Source organism: Notolepis coatsorum (assembly GCF_963971535.1).
Source record: "Notolepis coatsorum genome assembly, chromosome: 11".
Taxonomy (NCBI): Eukaryota; Metazoa; Chordata; class Actinopteri; order Aulopiformes; family Paralepididae; genus Notolepis; species Notolepis coatsorum.
Genome location: NC_140175.1, coordinates 123,600,687 through 123,618,858, shown reverse-complemented (window position 1 = coordinate 123,618,858; position 18,172 = coordinate 123,600,687). Strand labels below are relative to the sequence as shown.

General features: G+C 44.4%; 1 protein-coding gene across 1 annotated transcript in view; it reads right to left on the bottom strand.

Moving 5' to 3' along the window:
* eeig1b (estrogen-induced osteoclastogenesis regulator 1b) overlaps nt 1-13,812 on the bottom strand; it is a 127,959-nt gene extending 114,147 nt beyond the window's left edge. The window contains exons 1-2 of the mRNA XM_084324354.1: nt 13,733-13,812; nt 12,968-13,306 (exon numbers count right to left, since the gene is read on the bottom strand). Coding sequence (XP_084180480.1) covers nt 12,968-13,113 — 146 coding nt within the window. The 5' untranslated portion in view covers nt 13,114-13,306; nt 13,733-13,812. The remainder of the gene's footprint in view (nt 1-12,967; nt 13,307-13,732) is intronic.
* Between the last annotated feature and the right edge of the window lie 4,360 nt (nt 13,813-18,172).

Here is an 18,172-nt window from a genome sequence, read left to right as displayed (position 1 = left end):
CCACACACACACACACACATTCCCAAACAGGGCTGTTACTGGCTGCTTAGAGCTTTTTAGGAGCTGTTTAGAGCTACCCTCTCCTATCTCCTCCCCTTCTTCTCTCCTCTCCCCCTTCTTCTCTCCTCTCCTCTTCTTCTCTCTCACCTCTACCCTCCTCTCTCTCCTCTCCTCTCCCCCTTCTTCTCTCCCTCCTCTCTCTCCTCTCCTCTCCCCCTTCTTCTCTCCCTCCTCTCCTCTTCTTCTCTCTCTCCTCTACCCTCCTCTCCTCCTTCTCCTCTCCTCTCCTCTTCTTCTCTCTCACCTCTACCCTCCTCTCTCTCCTCTCCTCTCCCCCTTCTTCTCTCCCCTCCTCTCTCTCCTCTCCTCTCCCCCTTCTTCTCTCCCTCCTCTCCTCTTCTTCTCTCTCTCCTCTACCCTCCTCTCCTCCTTCTCCTCTCCTCTCCTCTTCTTCTCTCTCACCTCTACCCTCCTCTCTCTCCCTCCTCTCCCCCTTCTTCTCTCCTCCTCTCCTCCTTCTCCTCTCCTCTCCTCTTCTTCTCTCTCTCCTCTACCCTCCTCTCTCTCCTCTCCTCTCCCCCTTCTTCTCTCCCTCCTCTCCTCCTTCTCCTCTCCTCTCCTCTTCTTCTCTCTCTCCTCTACCCTCCTCTCCTCCTTCTCCTCTCCTTCCTTCTTCTCTCTCACCTCTACCCTCCTCTCTCTCCCTCCTCTCCCCCTTCTTCTCTCCCTCCTCTCCTCCTTCTCCTCTCCTCTCCTCTTCTTCTCTCTCTCCTCTACCCTCCTCTCTCTCCTCTCCTCTCCCCCTTCTTCTCTCCCTCCTCTCCTCCTTCTCCTCTCCTCTCCTCTTCTTCTCTCTCTCCTCTACCCTCCTCTCCCTCTCCTTTCCTCTCCCCCTCTCCTCTACCCTCATCTACTTTCCTCTCCTCTCTTCTCCTCTCCTCCTCTCCTCTCCTTTCCTCTCCCCCCTCTCCTCTACCCTCATCTCCTTTCCCTCTCCTCTCTTCTCTCTCCTCCTCTCCTCTCCTTTCCTCTCCCCCTCTCCTCTACCCTCATCTCCTTTCCTCTCCTCCTCTCCTCTCCTCTCCTCTCCCCCTCTCCTCGACGCTCCTATGCTACCTGTCAACACTTTGTCTGATTTGCAACCAAACAATATATTTTGAGAAGTTGGACGATTTCAACAACTCCAGTTTGTTTCAGTCGATGTTGCTGGTGAACCGGTTTGAGACTGTTGTGTATAATATTAAGTATTACACCATTTAGCATGTAGGCCAACCTGTGTGTCTGTCCTTCTGTCTGTCTGTCTGTCTGTCCTGTCTGTCTGTCTGTCTGTCTGTCTGTCTGTCTGTCTGTCTGTCTGTCTGTCTGTCTGTCTATCTGTCTGTATGTCTGTCTGTCTAAAGAGGCAGAACGAGAGACATTCAGAGACAGTGACATAGAGAAACAGAAAGAGGGAGAGAGAAAGAGAGTGACAAAGAGAGTGAGAGTGAGAGAGAGAGAGCGAGAGCGAGAGAGATCGAGATAAGAAAACAAAAAGAAAACTATCTGACACATAGGAAAGAATCAACCCAAAACCAGAGCAAATGAAATGCTATTTGGCCCTAAACAGAGAGTACCCAGTGGCAGCATACCTGAGCACTCGTGACTGACCCCAAAACTAAGAAGATCCTTGACTAGGTACAGACTCAGCGAGCACATCCTAGCCATCGAGAAAGCCCGTCATAGGCAGACCTGGCTCCCAAGAGAAAGACAGACTATGCACCTACTGCACACAAGAAGAGGTGGAAACCGAGCTCCACTTCTTAACAACCTGCCCACTATACCAAGACATCAGAGACATATACTTCAACCTGCCCACTATACACCAAGACAATCAGAGACATAAATACACATAATAGACAGAAATACAACAATGTGCAAACACAGCAGCAAGATTTGTTGAGCTGCTGTGACAAGAAAAGGACATCCAACGGAATACAACCACCATAAAGACTGTACAAGAAATTCCTGCTGTAATGTACTGATTTCTTTTGATTTCTCTGTTTGATTGTTATGTTTTGTTTGGCTTTGGCAATGTAAACGTATCTTTCCCCATGTCAATAAAGCCCATTTGAATTGAATTGAATAGAGAGAGAGAGAGAGAGAGAGAGAGAGGAGAGAGAGAGGAGAGAGAGAGAGAGAGAAGGAGAGAGAGAGAGAGAGAGAGGAGAGAGAGAAGAGAGAAGAGAGAGAGAGAGAGAGAGATGGAGAGAGAAGAGAGAGAGGAGAGAGAGAGAGAGAGAGATGGGATAGTGTTTCTGGTCCTTTGATTTCTATGTCTCTTCCACAATTGACCTTTCAACCCCAGCAAACGGGTGCTTACTGCTTGTAAAGGCCATCGCCTCCTGCCTCAAACCACAAAGTTCAAGTTTAGTTTCATTTGTCCCATATAAAGTACAGACTGTACATTACAGTGAAATGCTTGGTTCTGTATGAGCCTCCTGAGATTGTGCTTCATACAAGTACATTTAAAAAAAAAATTAATAAAGACCAAACACTATACAAAATAATACAATATACAAACTAAAGTACAACATTTAAACAATGCAAAAATGAGGTAGAGATGTAGTGCAAATCTTGAAAAATAAATAGATACAATATGGTGTAGTGTTAAAAGAGTTTAAAGTTAATGTTAAGGTGACTAGGCATGTTTTCTTCACCGGAGACACAAGCTCAGACATGAAACTAGTCTTCTCTCTAACGACAAAGGATTTGTGTCCCTAACAAATCATCTGCACAATAAGCCACTAATGTCAGAGTGCTTTGAACCCGTGGAGCAGTAGAGAGGGCAAGTCTGTACAGGCCCGTCTCCGGCAGCGCTGACAAACAGACCACACCAGAACCGGTGTTACTGTCCTAATGTTCTATAGGAAACAAAGTTTCTACCTTCAGATATCACTACTCATAACGGTCTCTAAATTAGTTCTGTGTGTTTGTGTAACCATTTTGTACAGATCTTTCCCATAAGGGCAGGCTGCATAATCTATGTCAGAGATACAGGGATAATAAAACAATCACAATAATAAATGAAAGGAGCTTGAATCTAGCTGCAGAAGTTCCACTAACTGTCCCAGTGACTCGCCAGGTCCCAGTGTCAGCCCTTGGTGGTGTTGCATCAAATGACGTCCTCAGAAGTGAGAGGCTGAACAACACGTTATACAGGTGTAATGAATCATAAGCAGGCCCACAGACACCATTTCAATACATGCAATCCTTCATCATTTGATAACACTGAGTATAATTCATGTATGATTCATGTATATATGTCATCATTGGCAGTTATGGGTACATTTTTAGGGCTGGACGGTATGGTCTAAAATGTATATCACGATATAATTTGAAGCATAGACGGTAACGGTATATATTAACTTATCTTAAAATGTCTATATAAATGCTTCTGAAGGGGTAAAACACTGGTATGGCAGCTATTACTGTACTGTTGTATTACTAGGACATATTTCACATAGTACAGAGGTATTTTAAGAACATTTATTGTGCAAAACTGCAATAGAAAAATGCAAAACCTCGGGGCGGCTGATTGGTGCAGTGGGCAAGGCGCTCACCACTAACGCAGGAGAGGCTGGGTTCGAGCCCAGCTCTCTATGTTGCTACCAGCTTGGCCGGTCGTTCATACTAACACAATTGGCAAGTGTTAGAGGGTGGGAAGCGTGTTGCTTTCTAACAGCGGAGGAGTGCAAGAATGTGACAATGTGACCATGTGACCGCGGCAGCGCGAGAGAGCGGCAGTGCGGAAATAGGCTGTCTATTGCCATTCTCTAAGACAAACGCTAACCTTAACCAGCTCCTTAACAGCGCCTAAACGTAACCGTTCTAACCTTAACCAACTCCGAAACAATGCCTAACCTTAACCTTAACCTTAACCATAGAAAGAATATTGCCGAGGCGGTTAGGTGGCCGAGCGGAGATTGCGTTCGTCACCAACCCCGGAGCTGTGAGCTGGATTCGCCTGTTCTCACAGCTCCGGGGTTGTCACCAGCTTGGCTGGCCGTCTGCACTAATACAATTGGCTGTATTAGAGGGTGGGAGAAGCTGGCGGGGTGGGTCCGGGTCGTTGTAAACAGCGCCTCCTACAGTTCGGTCGGGGCGCCTGCTAAGCGCGGATAGGACTTGAGGGGGATAGTGTGGTCCTCCCACACGCTACGCCCTCTCGATGAGAATCCGCGCTGCCAGGTGAAAAGAAGCGGTGATTGGCTGGACGTGTGTCGGAGGAAGCACGTGGTAGCCTCCACTCTCCCAGATGATCTGACTGTGGGGGGTAAGTGCGCAGCGACCAGGAAGGGACTGGGAATTGGCATACGACTAACATTGGGATGGGAGAAAATCGGAGGAAAATGGAGGGGGAAAAAGATCAATAAAAAAATAAATAAAAAATATTGCCATTCTCTAAGACAAACTCTAACCTTAACCAGCTCCTTAACAGCGCCTAAACTTAACCGTTCTAACCTTAACCAACTCCGAAAGAATGCCTAACCTTAACCTTAACCTTAACCATGCCTAACCTTAACCGGCGAAAGAATACACGTTAAAAAAAAGAATTGATGGGATTCGAACTTGTCAACAACGGACCGCTGCGCTGCCAGGTGAGCTGAGCTTCGAATGAAAATCATGGCGGATTAGCAGGCCTGTACAGTGCGACATATATATCGCACGTGCTACAGCAACAGCGGTCTGTGCGATGGATGGATTTACTTCAGTAGCACTGGTGCGATAGGGATTCGGTTCATATAGATACTCTTATTTTGAAAATCCTGTAGCGGGTCTCATTTCTGCCCACGCGCAGCTCCAGCTAGGCTCCGAAAGCTAGCAACGTTCAGGTGCATATGATAATCTTATTTTGAAAAAACTCTTGTGACAACTCGACGAGTCATATCCGCCCTATCCGTGCGCCTTCTGCAAGCAGAGCAGCGCGTTGGTCGGTTGGTGCGCACTGAACTGCTGCGTTAACACAGCAGTGCGCCTACACGTCCCGAAATAAGTCTGTGGTGTTTTTTTTTTCTCGCAACGGGTCAAATGCATCTACATGCTTTGCACCGTTGCCATTCCTTTATGCGCACATCGCCCGAAATTAACGTTTATGTACCATTACAATCACTACAACGTTAGCAAGCTAACAAGCTAATCCTGATCAGAGGCAGAGCCAGCAGACACAGTGTGGACTGGGGAAAGGGAAATGGGGGGCACTCTCTCCCCTTCCCTGTGTGTGTGCGTGCGTGCGTGCGTTTGGAAAGATGATGAAGTCACTAGTCAGGACAGGAGTATATTATAGTAAACTGAGGATGGACAGATAATGTTGATATTCAAATATAAACAAGTTTCGAGAGGAGTGGAAGTTTGAAGACAGACTAGACTACAATATGATGCGGGGGTGGTGAGTTGAAACAGTGTGTGTGAATGAATGAATGAAAACTTTATTTAACAGATTGCAGAATGGGTACAGTACAGTACGGCTCAATACACACAATTGTTAAGGGGATGCAGACCTGAGAAAGACGTTTGTCTTGTTTACATCAGGGTCCCCCATTGTGTGTGTGTGTGTGTCCCAACCGACCCCACTTCTATGTTTCAATAAATTATTTGCATTTAAAACTATTAACGCTGACTCATTCCTTCAGTCCACTAAAAATTATGCTAATATTCCTTATGTTGTTTACAGTGTTGGGACTAACGCGTTACAAAGTAACGCGTTACAGAAACGAAGTTACTTTTTGCCGCAACTAGTACTCTAACGCATTACTTTTGAAATTCAGTAACGCTACTTACGTTACTGAATGGTTTGTTAGTTCGTTACTGCGTTCTTTTTATGTAGATTCATAGCGAGCGTCCTTATTTCGCCTGCGTTTGTTTTGTTTACTGTAGACTGAAAGGCGCTATATAAAACGAAGTATTATTATTATTATTATTTCTTTCCGTAGCCTCATTCTGGTTTCGCACTTCTGATTGGCCACTGACGTTCTGAAAGAAATAGGCGCTCTCTACAGTAAACAACAAGAGGACGCTCGCTATGAATCTACATAATAAGAACGCAGTAATAATAACGAACTAACAAACCATTTAGCAACTACTTGGAGAGATAATTAATATACAACATGGAAACGAGATAAAGAACATGTTTGAAGGGCTGCTGGAGTCAACTGGACTAACGTTACATCTCGACCACCGCAGACTGGTGACGGTGAGTGCAATGTGTTCACTGAAACTCAAGATCAACGGATTTTGACTGTACAAAATCTGCCAGGGAATCTCATAATACTAATCAAACAATATAAATATAGTCCTTTCATGCACAATTGATATCCTAACTATTCTAACGTTGCAATGCTTTGATAACAACGCTGCAAGATGGTTATGAATGAATTAATGAATGGATGAATGAATGAATGAATGAAAACTTTATTTAACAGATTGCAGAATGGGTACAATACAGTACGGCTCAATACATACAATTGTTAAGGGGATGCAGACCTGAGAAAGACGTTTGTCTTGTTTCCATCAGGGTCCCCCATTTTCAATTCATATAGACATTTATGACATACACAACATACATGACATTTATGGCATAGGGACATATAGGTATTTAGTACTGATACATTTGTGACATAAACGGTATTCCAATATACAGTACTGTTACCCCTAGATCCTGACAGAGTATATACATATGATGGGGAGGGGACTGTACATTAGGAGGGGGTGGGTGGGTGGGAGAGAAATATACATACAGCGGGGAGGGAATATATAATGAAACGCTCTAGACCACATTGCTTAGCAGAGTTCGGTGATGTGAATGGAAACTGTCAAGTTGATCAACCGATTTTGAGTATATGGGGCATGGGACTTGAGCAATTTTTTTTTTTTTTTTTTTTTAAATAACTAAATAGTTACTTTTCACAGTAACTCATTACTTTTGGGTGTAAGTAACTAGTACAGTAACGAAGTTACTTTGAAATGAAGTAACTAGTAAAGTAACTGAGTTACTATTTTTCAGTAACTAGCACAACACTGGTTGTTTATGATATTAATTGAAAATAGGATATGAGAGTATCATAGTAATAATAACACATGGCGATATACTAAATGACAGCCAAACATGGCACTGCAACTAAATAACACAAATACAATAGGCACATTTGTGACTGTTACAAATATAACACGTTTTATACTTGTGCTACAAGATTTTGGCCTGTGCTACAAAACTATCAACCTCTGTAGCACCAGTGCTATGTGCAAAAAAAGTTAACGTACAGCCCTGGGATTAGGGCTACATAATGCCGCAAGCTCTGCCGCTCCGCTCCGCAAGCTCTGCCGCTCCGCTCTGCGGTTGCCGCACCTGCCGCGGGGCGTGTCGCAGCCAATCAGGGAAAACGCGGAAGCAACGGCAGCACTGCTCCGCTGTTAATAAGCAATAGGCGCCCCGGGTGGGAAAGCCGGTGGGTGGGGATTGGACATTGTGGACAGCGACTCCTACATGTCGGTTTGGTGATGCCTGTACGGCAGAAACAGGAAGTATCGGGGGCAGCGTGAGCCTCGCACGTGTTACTCCTCGCCGCTGAGAGATCGCGCTGTTCAGGTGAAAAGATGCAACAGGCTGCCTCCTCGTGTACCGGAGGGGACACGTGATGCAAGGCTTCTGTCCTCACTACAGCCGACCAGTGGGAGGCATAGTCTAGCAACGTTCAAGACAGGGGAGGGATGAATTGGATAATACGAAATTGGGATGGGAGAAAAAATAGAAAATGGGGAGAAAAAGTGGATAAAGAAAAAAATATGCAAAACCTTTTCTCAAGTGTCTGCGGGCAGGTAATGCGTATCTTGGATCCAGTGCTTTGACCATGTCTTTAAAGCCCTTTCTATCGACAGTTTGAAAAGGATCCATGTCAGGGGCGGTCAGGTGGCGTAGCGGAGATTGCGTTCGTCACCAACCCCGGAGACGCTGGATTCGCCTGTTCGAATCCAGCTCACAGCTCCGGGGTTGTCACCAGCTTGGCTGGCCGTTCACACTAATACAATTGGCAGTATTAGAGGGTGGGAGAAGCTGGCGGGGTGGGTCCGGGTCGTTGTAAACAGCGACTCCTACAGTTCGGTCGGGGCGCCTGCTAAGCGCAGATAGGATCTAAGGGCGGTAGTGTGATCCTTCCACACGTTACACCCTCTCAGTGAGAGTCCGCGCTGCCAGGTGAAAAGAAGCGGTTGATTGGCTAGACGTGTGTCGGAGTAAGGATGCCCCGATCATGTTTTTTGCCACCGATACCAATCACCGATCGTCGTGCGCCATATCCGCCGATACCGATCCGATACCGATCGTTTTTGATTAAAAATAATTTTAAAATAATTTTATATATTTTTTTTCTTTTTTATATAATATATATATATTATATAATTAGACTTGTACTTGTATTATCTGCGAGACATCGCCACCACGCAACAAGCTCCACTGTCTGTGTGTACTCTAGTAGCCTCCAGCTACGGCCAGGATTCTCCGGAGCTGCAGCTAGACCCTATACTCGAGTAGCCTGCAGCTACGGCCAGGATTCTCCGGAGCTGCAGCTAGACCCTATTGATCATATTCAACAACATGCCCTCAGCTCGAATACGCATCAAATGAGTGTTATAAAACATTGATATCAGGTGCTATCTGTGGCTACTGCTGGCCGGCTATATAACGTTGATACAGTGCCTCTGTGAACTATTTAGTTCAGTGGGACATTTCGTTTTGAACAGTGAGCTGGTGTCAGCTAACATGAGCTAGCTGAGGTATCATACACGTCTCTACTAGACTTGCTGGAGCGTTTGTTGATGTCAGGAGCTATCGGTAGCTGGCCGGCTAGATACCGTTCGGTTAGACAATGCCTCATCATGTATTGGACTGGAAGTGAATGGTTGACTGGGTCATTTTGTAACGGTAGCTAACGTTAGCTAAGGGAGACGCCGTCCTCCCGTCCCACTAGACTAGACTACTAGACCCGTGTTTACATGCGCGCGGGAGGGGCTGGAGGGAGGAGCAGACGCCGCACAGCTCCCGGTGTCAGACAGAACTCAGCGAGACGAGCGAGTGAGATCGGTTTTGACGATCGGCGAAAATAAAGCATTATCACCGATCACCGATCGCATATTTATACTGATTATCGGCTGATAACGATCGGTGGCCGATCGATCGGGGCATCCCTATGTCGGAGGAAGCACGTGATAGCCTCCACTCTCCCAGACTGACTGTGGGGGGTAAGTGCGCAGTGACCAGGAAGGGGATTGGAAATTGGCATAACGACTAACATTGGGATGGGAGAAAATCGGAGGAAAAAGGAAAAAGACCAATAGACCAAGAAAAATACCAATAAAAAAAAATTAATAAAAGGATCCATGTCCTTACACAAGTAAACAGTGACAGCGTTTGTTATGTCGGTCTACCGCTGGATTTTTTTTGTAGTTGTTAACTTAAAACGTAAATAATCAAAAATAATAAAATGATTCTGTTACAGCTGCTGAGCTATACTATAGCTAATGTCCATCAATATCTTCCTTTTTAATGAAATAGGTTCAAGAATCTAATCAGGATTGTTAGCAGAGAGAGAAAGGGATGGGGGAGACAGAGTGAGAGAGGGAGGGAGGGGGCTGCTAGAGTGGAGCTAACGTTAGCTTTCTGAGGCTAGTACATCAACAGGCTGCTAGAGTGGAGCTAACGTTAGCTTTCTGAGGCTAGTACATCAACAGGCTGCTAGAGTGGAGCTAACGTTAGCTTTCTGAGGCTAGTACATCAACAGGCTGCTAGAGTGGAGCTAACGTTAGCTTTCTGAGGCTAGTACATCAACAGGCTGCTAGAGTGGAGCTAACGTTAGCTTTCTGAGGTTAGTACATCAACAGGCTGCTAGAGTGGAGCTAACGTTAGCTTTCTGAGGTTAGTACATCAACAGGCTGCTACAGTAGGAGTGGAGCCAGCTAACGTTAGCTTTCTGAGGCTACATCAATAGTTAACATTACATAAGGTTTTAGCATGGGTTTTTTAGCATGGTTTTAGCGTGGGCATTCCAGAATGGCGAGGATGCAAAGCATGTTAGACGATGGATTACACATAGAAACTGCGCGACTCGCGAGAGAAGTTGTCACACAGCCTTCAAACGCAGGGCGGAAGAGCTACTAGTTCGCTTATAGAATCGAAGGTCCGCTATGTTCCGTGTCTATTATGAAATGACAATTGTGCGTTGACACGCCCACTGCGCGAAGCCTCTGTGCTCCTAAATAACTTTTTCCAGTTCGCACATATCTATTATCTATATCTAATTCTATCTATTTTTAGGGGCAAATGCGAGTGAAATAGGCTAGGCTGTGGTTACAGTACGTGACGTCATTGCTATTTTAGAGTTGCTCTACCGGTCACAAGGTATAGTCAACATCCATACCGTAGCGCAAATTCATACCGTTTATACCGTCCACCCCTCGTACATTTTCCACTACAGTGGCCTAGAAAGCAACATTGTATGTGGGCCCCCATTGCCTGGCACTCCACATTGTAGTTGATTGAATGGCCCTTCCATCTGATCAGATCTCAGACCAGAGGGTTCAGCTGTTTAAACACTTTGTCATTCGGTTTAAATGATTTTTGACATGATGATTGATGTTTCAAGGGGTCCTCTGATTGGCTGACTGACCACTATACAACCAATGAAACAACTAAAAGGGCCTTGATCAATTAAATAATTCCACTAGTAAACAGGAAGTCATTTTTGTTCCTCACATTCACCCGTTCACTCACACACCGACGGCGGAGGCGACCATGCAAGGTGCCGACCTGCTCATCGGGAGCAGTTAGGGGTTATTATCAACTTAAGCTCAACATTCAACACCATCATCCCAAACTCATGGAAACCAAGGACCTCAACATCAACCCCTCCGTCTGCAAATGGATACTTAAACCCCAGTATGTTAGGTTAAGCAATCTCCTCTCCTCAGCCTGAACACTGGAGTCCCACAGGGCTGTGTGCTGAGCCCTCTCTACTCCCTGAACACTGGAGTCCCACAGGGCTGTGTGCTGAGCCCCCTCCTCTACTCCCTGAACACTGGAGTCCCACAGGGCTGTGTGCTGAGCCCTCTCTACTCCCTGAACACTGGAGTCCCACAGGGCTGTGTGCTGAGCCCCCTCCTCTACTCCCTGAACACTGGAGTCCCACAGGGCTGTGTGCTGAGCCCTCTCTACTCCCTGAACACTGGAGTCCCACAGGGCTGTGTGCTGAGCCCCCTCCTCTACTCCCTGAACACTGGAGTCCCACAGGGCTGTGTGCTGAGCCCCCTCCTCTACTCCCTGAACACTGGAGTCCCACAGGGCTGTGTGCTGAGCCCCCTCCTCTTCACCCACGACTGCACTCCTCCACATTATCAAGTTTGCAGACGACACAACGGTGTTGGGAAGGTGGTGTAAAGGTTAGTTTGGAGCTCTGTACTATAACTCTCCTGCACGCTGCTGTAAACGTTTACCTAAATGTCCTCAGACAGTCACCATCATCTTTTCTAAATGTTGACACGTACACCCATCCTGAGTGACAGCAAATCGAATGTAAAACCGTTACTGCCGTTATATATCATGTTATAATGCATGTTGCATGACGTCGCTTCTGACATACTGTACCTCACTCTCCCTTAAATACTAGTCATGTTCTGAAATATACAGCATAACTCAATGTATTTTTCTATTTCATTAAAAATGCATTAGTCATAAAAAAAGAAAAACATATCGGCATAAAAACCCATATCAACACTAATAAATTCACATATTGTACATTCTTGATGAGTTTGATCTGCAGATGGAAAACACCCTGTATGGAATCAGAATATACAGTAGATCTGTTTGACATTTTACAACCAAAAAATACAGAAAATACAATCAAAAACCTATTTCTGTGAGGATTGGCCCATTCCCTGCCACACGCTTCTTTAAGGTACTGTGATGATTGGTCCATTCCCCGCCACACGCTTCAGGAGCGATTACCAATTTCCATCATGCACCTGTTGTAGTTTGTAATTAGCGCTCCAGAGGCTTCATATACTCGGGCCTTCTATCAATCGTTGTCGTCGTTTTGGATTACTACTGCTATTGCCTGTTCCCCCCCGTTGTTGTGCCTCGTCTACTTCTTCTCCAGGACGTCTTTGGAAGTCGCCGCTGGTGTATATCTCGATCATCCGTTGGAGCTGTGCCTCGTTGCCCGCTTTACGCGTTTGCGCTTTGGTGAGTTTTTGGAAACAAACCTTTTGGATTATCTGTTTTTTGTGTGTTTGGATAACACTGAAGAAATACCGTTTTGTTTTGTACTGGACTCAGCTAATTTGTGTGTTAGGATAACACTGAAGAAATACCGTTTTGTTTTGTACTGGACTCAGCTAACTTGTGTGTTGGTACACCGAAGATCAAGTCACTTGTGATTTATACTGGACTCAGCTAAGGAGGACTGAACTGCACTGCCTCTGTGTACAGTTGGATTGATTATTGACCACTCTCTCTCTCTCCGTTTCCTCCCCGAGTTGGATCCGGGAGTATCTGCAGAGCCGCAGAGGTAGTGGCGCCTACGCCGATTCCCCACCTCTAAACCGGGAGGATCTGCAGAGCCGCAGACAACTCTGCCGAGAGCATTCTCCTTTTTGTTAATTCTGATTTGTTATTTGGCTAATTTTTTGATTCTGTAATAAATACGCCCTAGTGTTTGGCTAACTCTGAACTACCTGTCTGTGCCGTGCTGTTGGGGTCGGTTTCAAACCCTAACAATTTCCTGCTGTCTAGTGTTAGTCCTTGTTGTATCAAGACCTCAGCCAATCAACTACAGAATGAAAACATGTCTCCAATCAAATGTCTTATTGTTGGTGGTGGGGGGACAACACGTTGGTTTCTGTTTTCTGATTAGGCATTTAATACAAACTATACATCTGCAATTACCTTGACGACGAGATGGCAAAGTCCCCGCCGTCCAGGAGTCGGACCTTGCAGAAGAGAACCCCGTTGACGAACGGAACCGCGGTGAGCTCCTCCAGAGTGAAATGGATTTGAAACTTGAATTTCTTCTTTTTCATTAAAAAAGCCATCGAGTGGATGATGATGGTCAGGAAGTGTCTCCCACCAGAGAGGAAGACGCGCTTCCCCACAGATCCCGAATCAACGACGCAGTTTGGGAAGAAAATAAAACAGACGAAAAAATATCCGGGTTTTGATTCAATCTGGAGCTTGAAAATCCGTCTCGTTTTCTGGACCGATCATCGCTGACGTGTTGATGTCGACCTGGAATCAAAATAAATAAATAAAAAAAGAAAAAGCCTGTTATAATAGGTTGTTATAATAATAGGTTATAACAAACTGGAATTACTATAACAAAAGGAAGTTGTGATCAGATCAGGCTGGACTGATTCCTAACTAAGGGAAGATTGTATTTGCTGTTCCCATGGTAACCTCTCTCTAAAAAACACTGTGACCTGCAGGGAATAACATGTTATATAATTTACAGTCATATTTAGGAGATGATCAAGTATTTCAGTCATAATAATAATACGAGCGAATGAAGTGTGTCAGCCTCTTGGACGTCAAACTCGGTGCAGGAGAACTTGCCACGCAAACACAGAACGCCTCCACTCACCTCAGGTACCTCACGAGGACGGGGCGAATAACGGCACAATGTTTTATATATACATTATTAATAGTAAAGCTTACCGTATATACCAAGTACTTCTCATTGTTCGCGATGCCGCTTGACAGACAACCCACTCGTGATGTTCCTTAGTGGTGGCGACTGTGGTCAAGTCCCGCCTCCTCAGAGAGACCCCGCCTCCTCTAGTGGAGGAATAACCCACTGGATTATAGTTTATAGACATGATCTACATGCACGGAATTAATATGAGTTCGGATCAACCGACCCGAAGAGGTCGTCTGAATATCTACATGGTCGACTTAAAAGTCACCTTCAGCTCAGACTTCGGAGTTAGTTTTTCTTTCATTCTGCTTTTCCTTTATTTTTATTATTATTATTATTATTATTATTATTATTATTATTATTATTATTATTATTATTATTATTATTATTTTGTCAACCTTTTGTTTTTATGTATACTTGAATTTCACATAATGTTGTTTCATTGAATGCAAAGCAGTTGTTTTGCACTAATAATTATAGCAATAATAATAATAATAATAATAATAGCAATATTCTAGTCTATTAGTCTATAGTCTATTACTATTATCACCAGTATCATAACCATTACGGGATATAGCCTAGTTTGCACAAAAGCTACACATAACTGGGTTGGTCAAACATATCTCATTCTAAATGTAACTCTTCCAAATTTGAGAGATTACACATTTGTACATTTAAGACACGACACACACAATGGCCTAGAGTGACCTCTTGTGGCCTCAGTAGAGTGGAGTAAAGAATGTCTCAGTCTTTTTCTACTTATTTTATTAAATTCTGAAGACAACAATGTGAACACAATGCACACAAAGCAAATGACCAACCTGACTTTGGTCTAAAGGAGAATGTTGTACTTGTATGACTCCAGGTCGACTGCAAGGGTCTTTTTTAAAGCACCAACCATTCCTTCTCAGTCCAATTTCCAAGAACGTTTTTACATGAATTACTTCAATAATTAGACCATTTGAAAGATGCACTGTGTAAGAATGGCACCCCGTGGCGTCCTTTCACTAAAAGGCAAGGTATGGCGACGAGGGGGGGGGGGCTGAAGCGGGGGTTTCCCCCCCTTGGTGAATTCTTTTTGTCAAATCAGTTGTGCAAAAGTCACTTTTGGTGAGTTGTTTCTATACAATTCAGTTATATGACATTTAGGTATGACACAGGACTACACAAGCATTTTTAGTATAGAAATGTGTCAACAGACTAAAGCAGGGAACCACAATATTTTGCATACGAATTATGCAGAATGTAATATAACTGTCTATTACTTTTCTTGCAATTGAGCCAATTTTCCTTAGGTACGGTTTTGAGGTGTGTGTTCAACAGAATGTAGTATCAAAAACACATTCACAAAAAGTATGGGTTACTGAATGCTGAACTGCACTGTTATAATCACTAAGCCAGACCTTACCTGTGTCCCTGTATCACTTGTCTCTGCTGCCCTTTGATTAAAAAACTTCCCTATGTCCATTTTCCTTTTTTTTGGGGCATATTTCAGTTAGTCACAGCAAAAGTCACCTAGTAAAAGTGAGATAATTGACAATATCAAAACATGCTAGGGCTGTACCGAATAGTTCGAAGCTTCGTTCATAATGTTGACATTCGAATTCTAAATCAACATAAAAAATTGTAATAAAAAAAAAGAAATTACATTTTTATTTGCCAAGGTATGGCGAGTGCCATACCTTGCCATACCAAATGGACGCCCCTGATTGGCAGTGGCACCCTGTGGCCATGAGAGGTAACGGAAACTTGTTTAAACACGGTGGATAAAATAGAACGGCAACAAAGCAAGACATTTCTTGGAGCGTGGTAACTTTGGGGACCGTTTACATTTTTTCCCCGATTGCATAAACACTTAAATCAAATGTATTACACAATTATCAAAACCTTTACACCCAAGAAACAAAACATTGGCCCAGATTTGCACCACTATATAAGCACAATGTCAGCCTCTTAAACACAGCCATCAGCACAAACACATTAATTGTAGACACACCAATCAGGTTTAAGCACTATAAAAATGCAGCAGGTGAGTTCACCTGTCTTCAACTAAAATGGAAGGAGTGAAGTACACAGAGAATGTGCAAATATACAATACAGTAAATTCACTACACACGACCAATGCTACAGTACAGACTGATGCAAATATATTTCATTTATCTCCATATACCCAGATCAGTCAACATGTCAACATCACAACAAAACATGTCCCAGTTTCCCGTAATTCTCTGGCCAGATCGAGCTAGGCGAAGAGAGACTATAATATCTAGTATTTTCCAGATATATTATTATAATTATAATTTTACTGTAATTGTAACATGTACTGGATACAGTATTTATTGTATTTGTTTGTCTGATATTTGCTGAGCTTACAGTGTTATGCACACTACTGTAGTAGCATGAAGACTGTTTTGTTGTGATTCTCCATGTTGACTGATTTGAGTATATGGAGAGAAGTAAATTAAATGTATAATTATATCAGTCTGCAGTATTGGTCTTGTGTAGCGTTTGGTGAAAGTATTGTATATGTGCACATTCTCTGTGTACTTCACTTACAGTACTATAATCACTGAGAAGTAGAAGTGTTTTAGGTATGGAACTGGTTCAAACAGAATTAAGTCATATGAAACGTGTTTCATATGGTAACAAAATGTGTTTTTTTTTAATTAGTGTATCGTTTTTACAAGAGTGTTTAATTTAGGATAGGATCTGAGGTGTTCTGCTTATTGTGTGTGTGGTTGTGCTAATTGCAACAACAACAAAAACTGCCCCGTTTTCTAAAGCGTGCTTAAGCAATCGGTGAAAAAAAACTGTAATGTTTGTGTCGTTCACATTTTATGCAAAATAAATTACTTTGACATGTTTGGCAGCACTGGTCCAACCAGACCAGAAGAGCTGTGTTCGATGCACCGCTGTTGAGTTTTTTCTTGTCCGACTCTGATTTAGATTATTTGCAAAAATAATATTTCATGGAAAATGTACATAGAATAATAATAAAATCGAAACATCTTAAAGCGGCACATTGTCAAAGAAATCTCCATCATCATCACTGACAATTCTGTCCATATTCTTCCTAAGCACATTCTTCTTCTGTGGTTCTGAAACGTGTGCATGGATTTGAAGGAACTCTGTGCAATGACACACACAGACAGACAGACACACACACAGACAGACACACAGACAGACAGACAGACAGACAGACACATACATTAGAAAAGTTACTTTCAAAATGTAATCTGTACCTGCCAAAAATCTTAATCAGCAACGTAATCCATTGGATTTCAGAGTCAATAAAGTAATCTCATATAAGGCAATCACATTACTTTCAGTTGATTTGCGATTGCTTTGCCCCTAAAACCATATTACAAAGAGAATGCCCTTTGACCTTTGAACATGTCTCTCAGTACTCAGTGTTGAGGACTCAATCAGTTGTTAAAGGGGCACTTCACCAAACAACAATGTAGATTTATTTTGCACATATTCTAACGCAGAGCTAAAAATTCACTTTTCTTTTGCACACGTTCATTTAGTTTGATGGTTATACCTGGCCCCCACTAGCCAGGGTTTAGCTGTGGCCTTGTCTCCAGTCCACTAGCCAGGGTTTAGCCGTGCTGTGGCCTTGTCTCCACTAGCCAGGGTTTAGCCATGCTGTGGCCTTGTCTCCACTAGCCAGGGTTTAGCCGTGCTGTGGCCTCGTCTCCACTAGCCAGGGTTTAGCCGTGCTGTGGCCTCGTCTCCACTAGCCAGGGTTTAGCCGTGCTGTGGCCTTGTCTCCACTAGCCAGGGTTTAGCCGTGCTGTGGCATCGTCTCCACTAGCCAGGGTTTAGCTGTGGCCTGGTCTCCACTAGCCAGGGTTTAGCTGTGGCCTTGTCTCCACTAGCCAGGGTTTAGCCGTGCTGTGGCCTAGTCTCCACTAGCCAGGGTTTAGCCGTGCTGTGGCCTTGTCTCCACTAGCCAGGGTTTAGCCGTGCTGTGGCCTCGTCTCCACTAGCCAGGGTTTAGCCGTGCTGTGGCCTGGTCTCCACTAGCCAGGGTTTAGCCGTGCTGTGGCCTTGTCTCCACTAGCCAGGGTTTAGCCATGCTGTGGCCTGGTCTCCACTAGCCATGGTTTAGCCGTGCTGTGGCCTTGTCTCCACTAGCCAGGGTTTAGCCATGCTGTGGCCTGGTCTCCACTAGCCAGGGTTTAGCCGTGCTGTGGCCTGGTCTCCACTAGCCAGGGTTTAGCTGTGGCCTTGTCTCCACTAGCCAGGGTTTAGCCGTGCTGTGGCCTTGTCTCCACTAGCCAGGGTTTAGCCGTGCTGTGGCCTGGTCTCCACTAGCCATGGTTTAGCCGTGCTGTGGCCTTGTCTCCACTAACCAGGGTTTAGCCGTGCTGTGGCCTGGTCTCCACTAGCCAGGGTTTAGCCTTGCTGTGGCCTTATCTCCACTAGCCAGGGTTTAGCCGTGCTGTGGCCTTGTC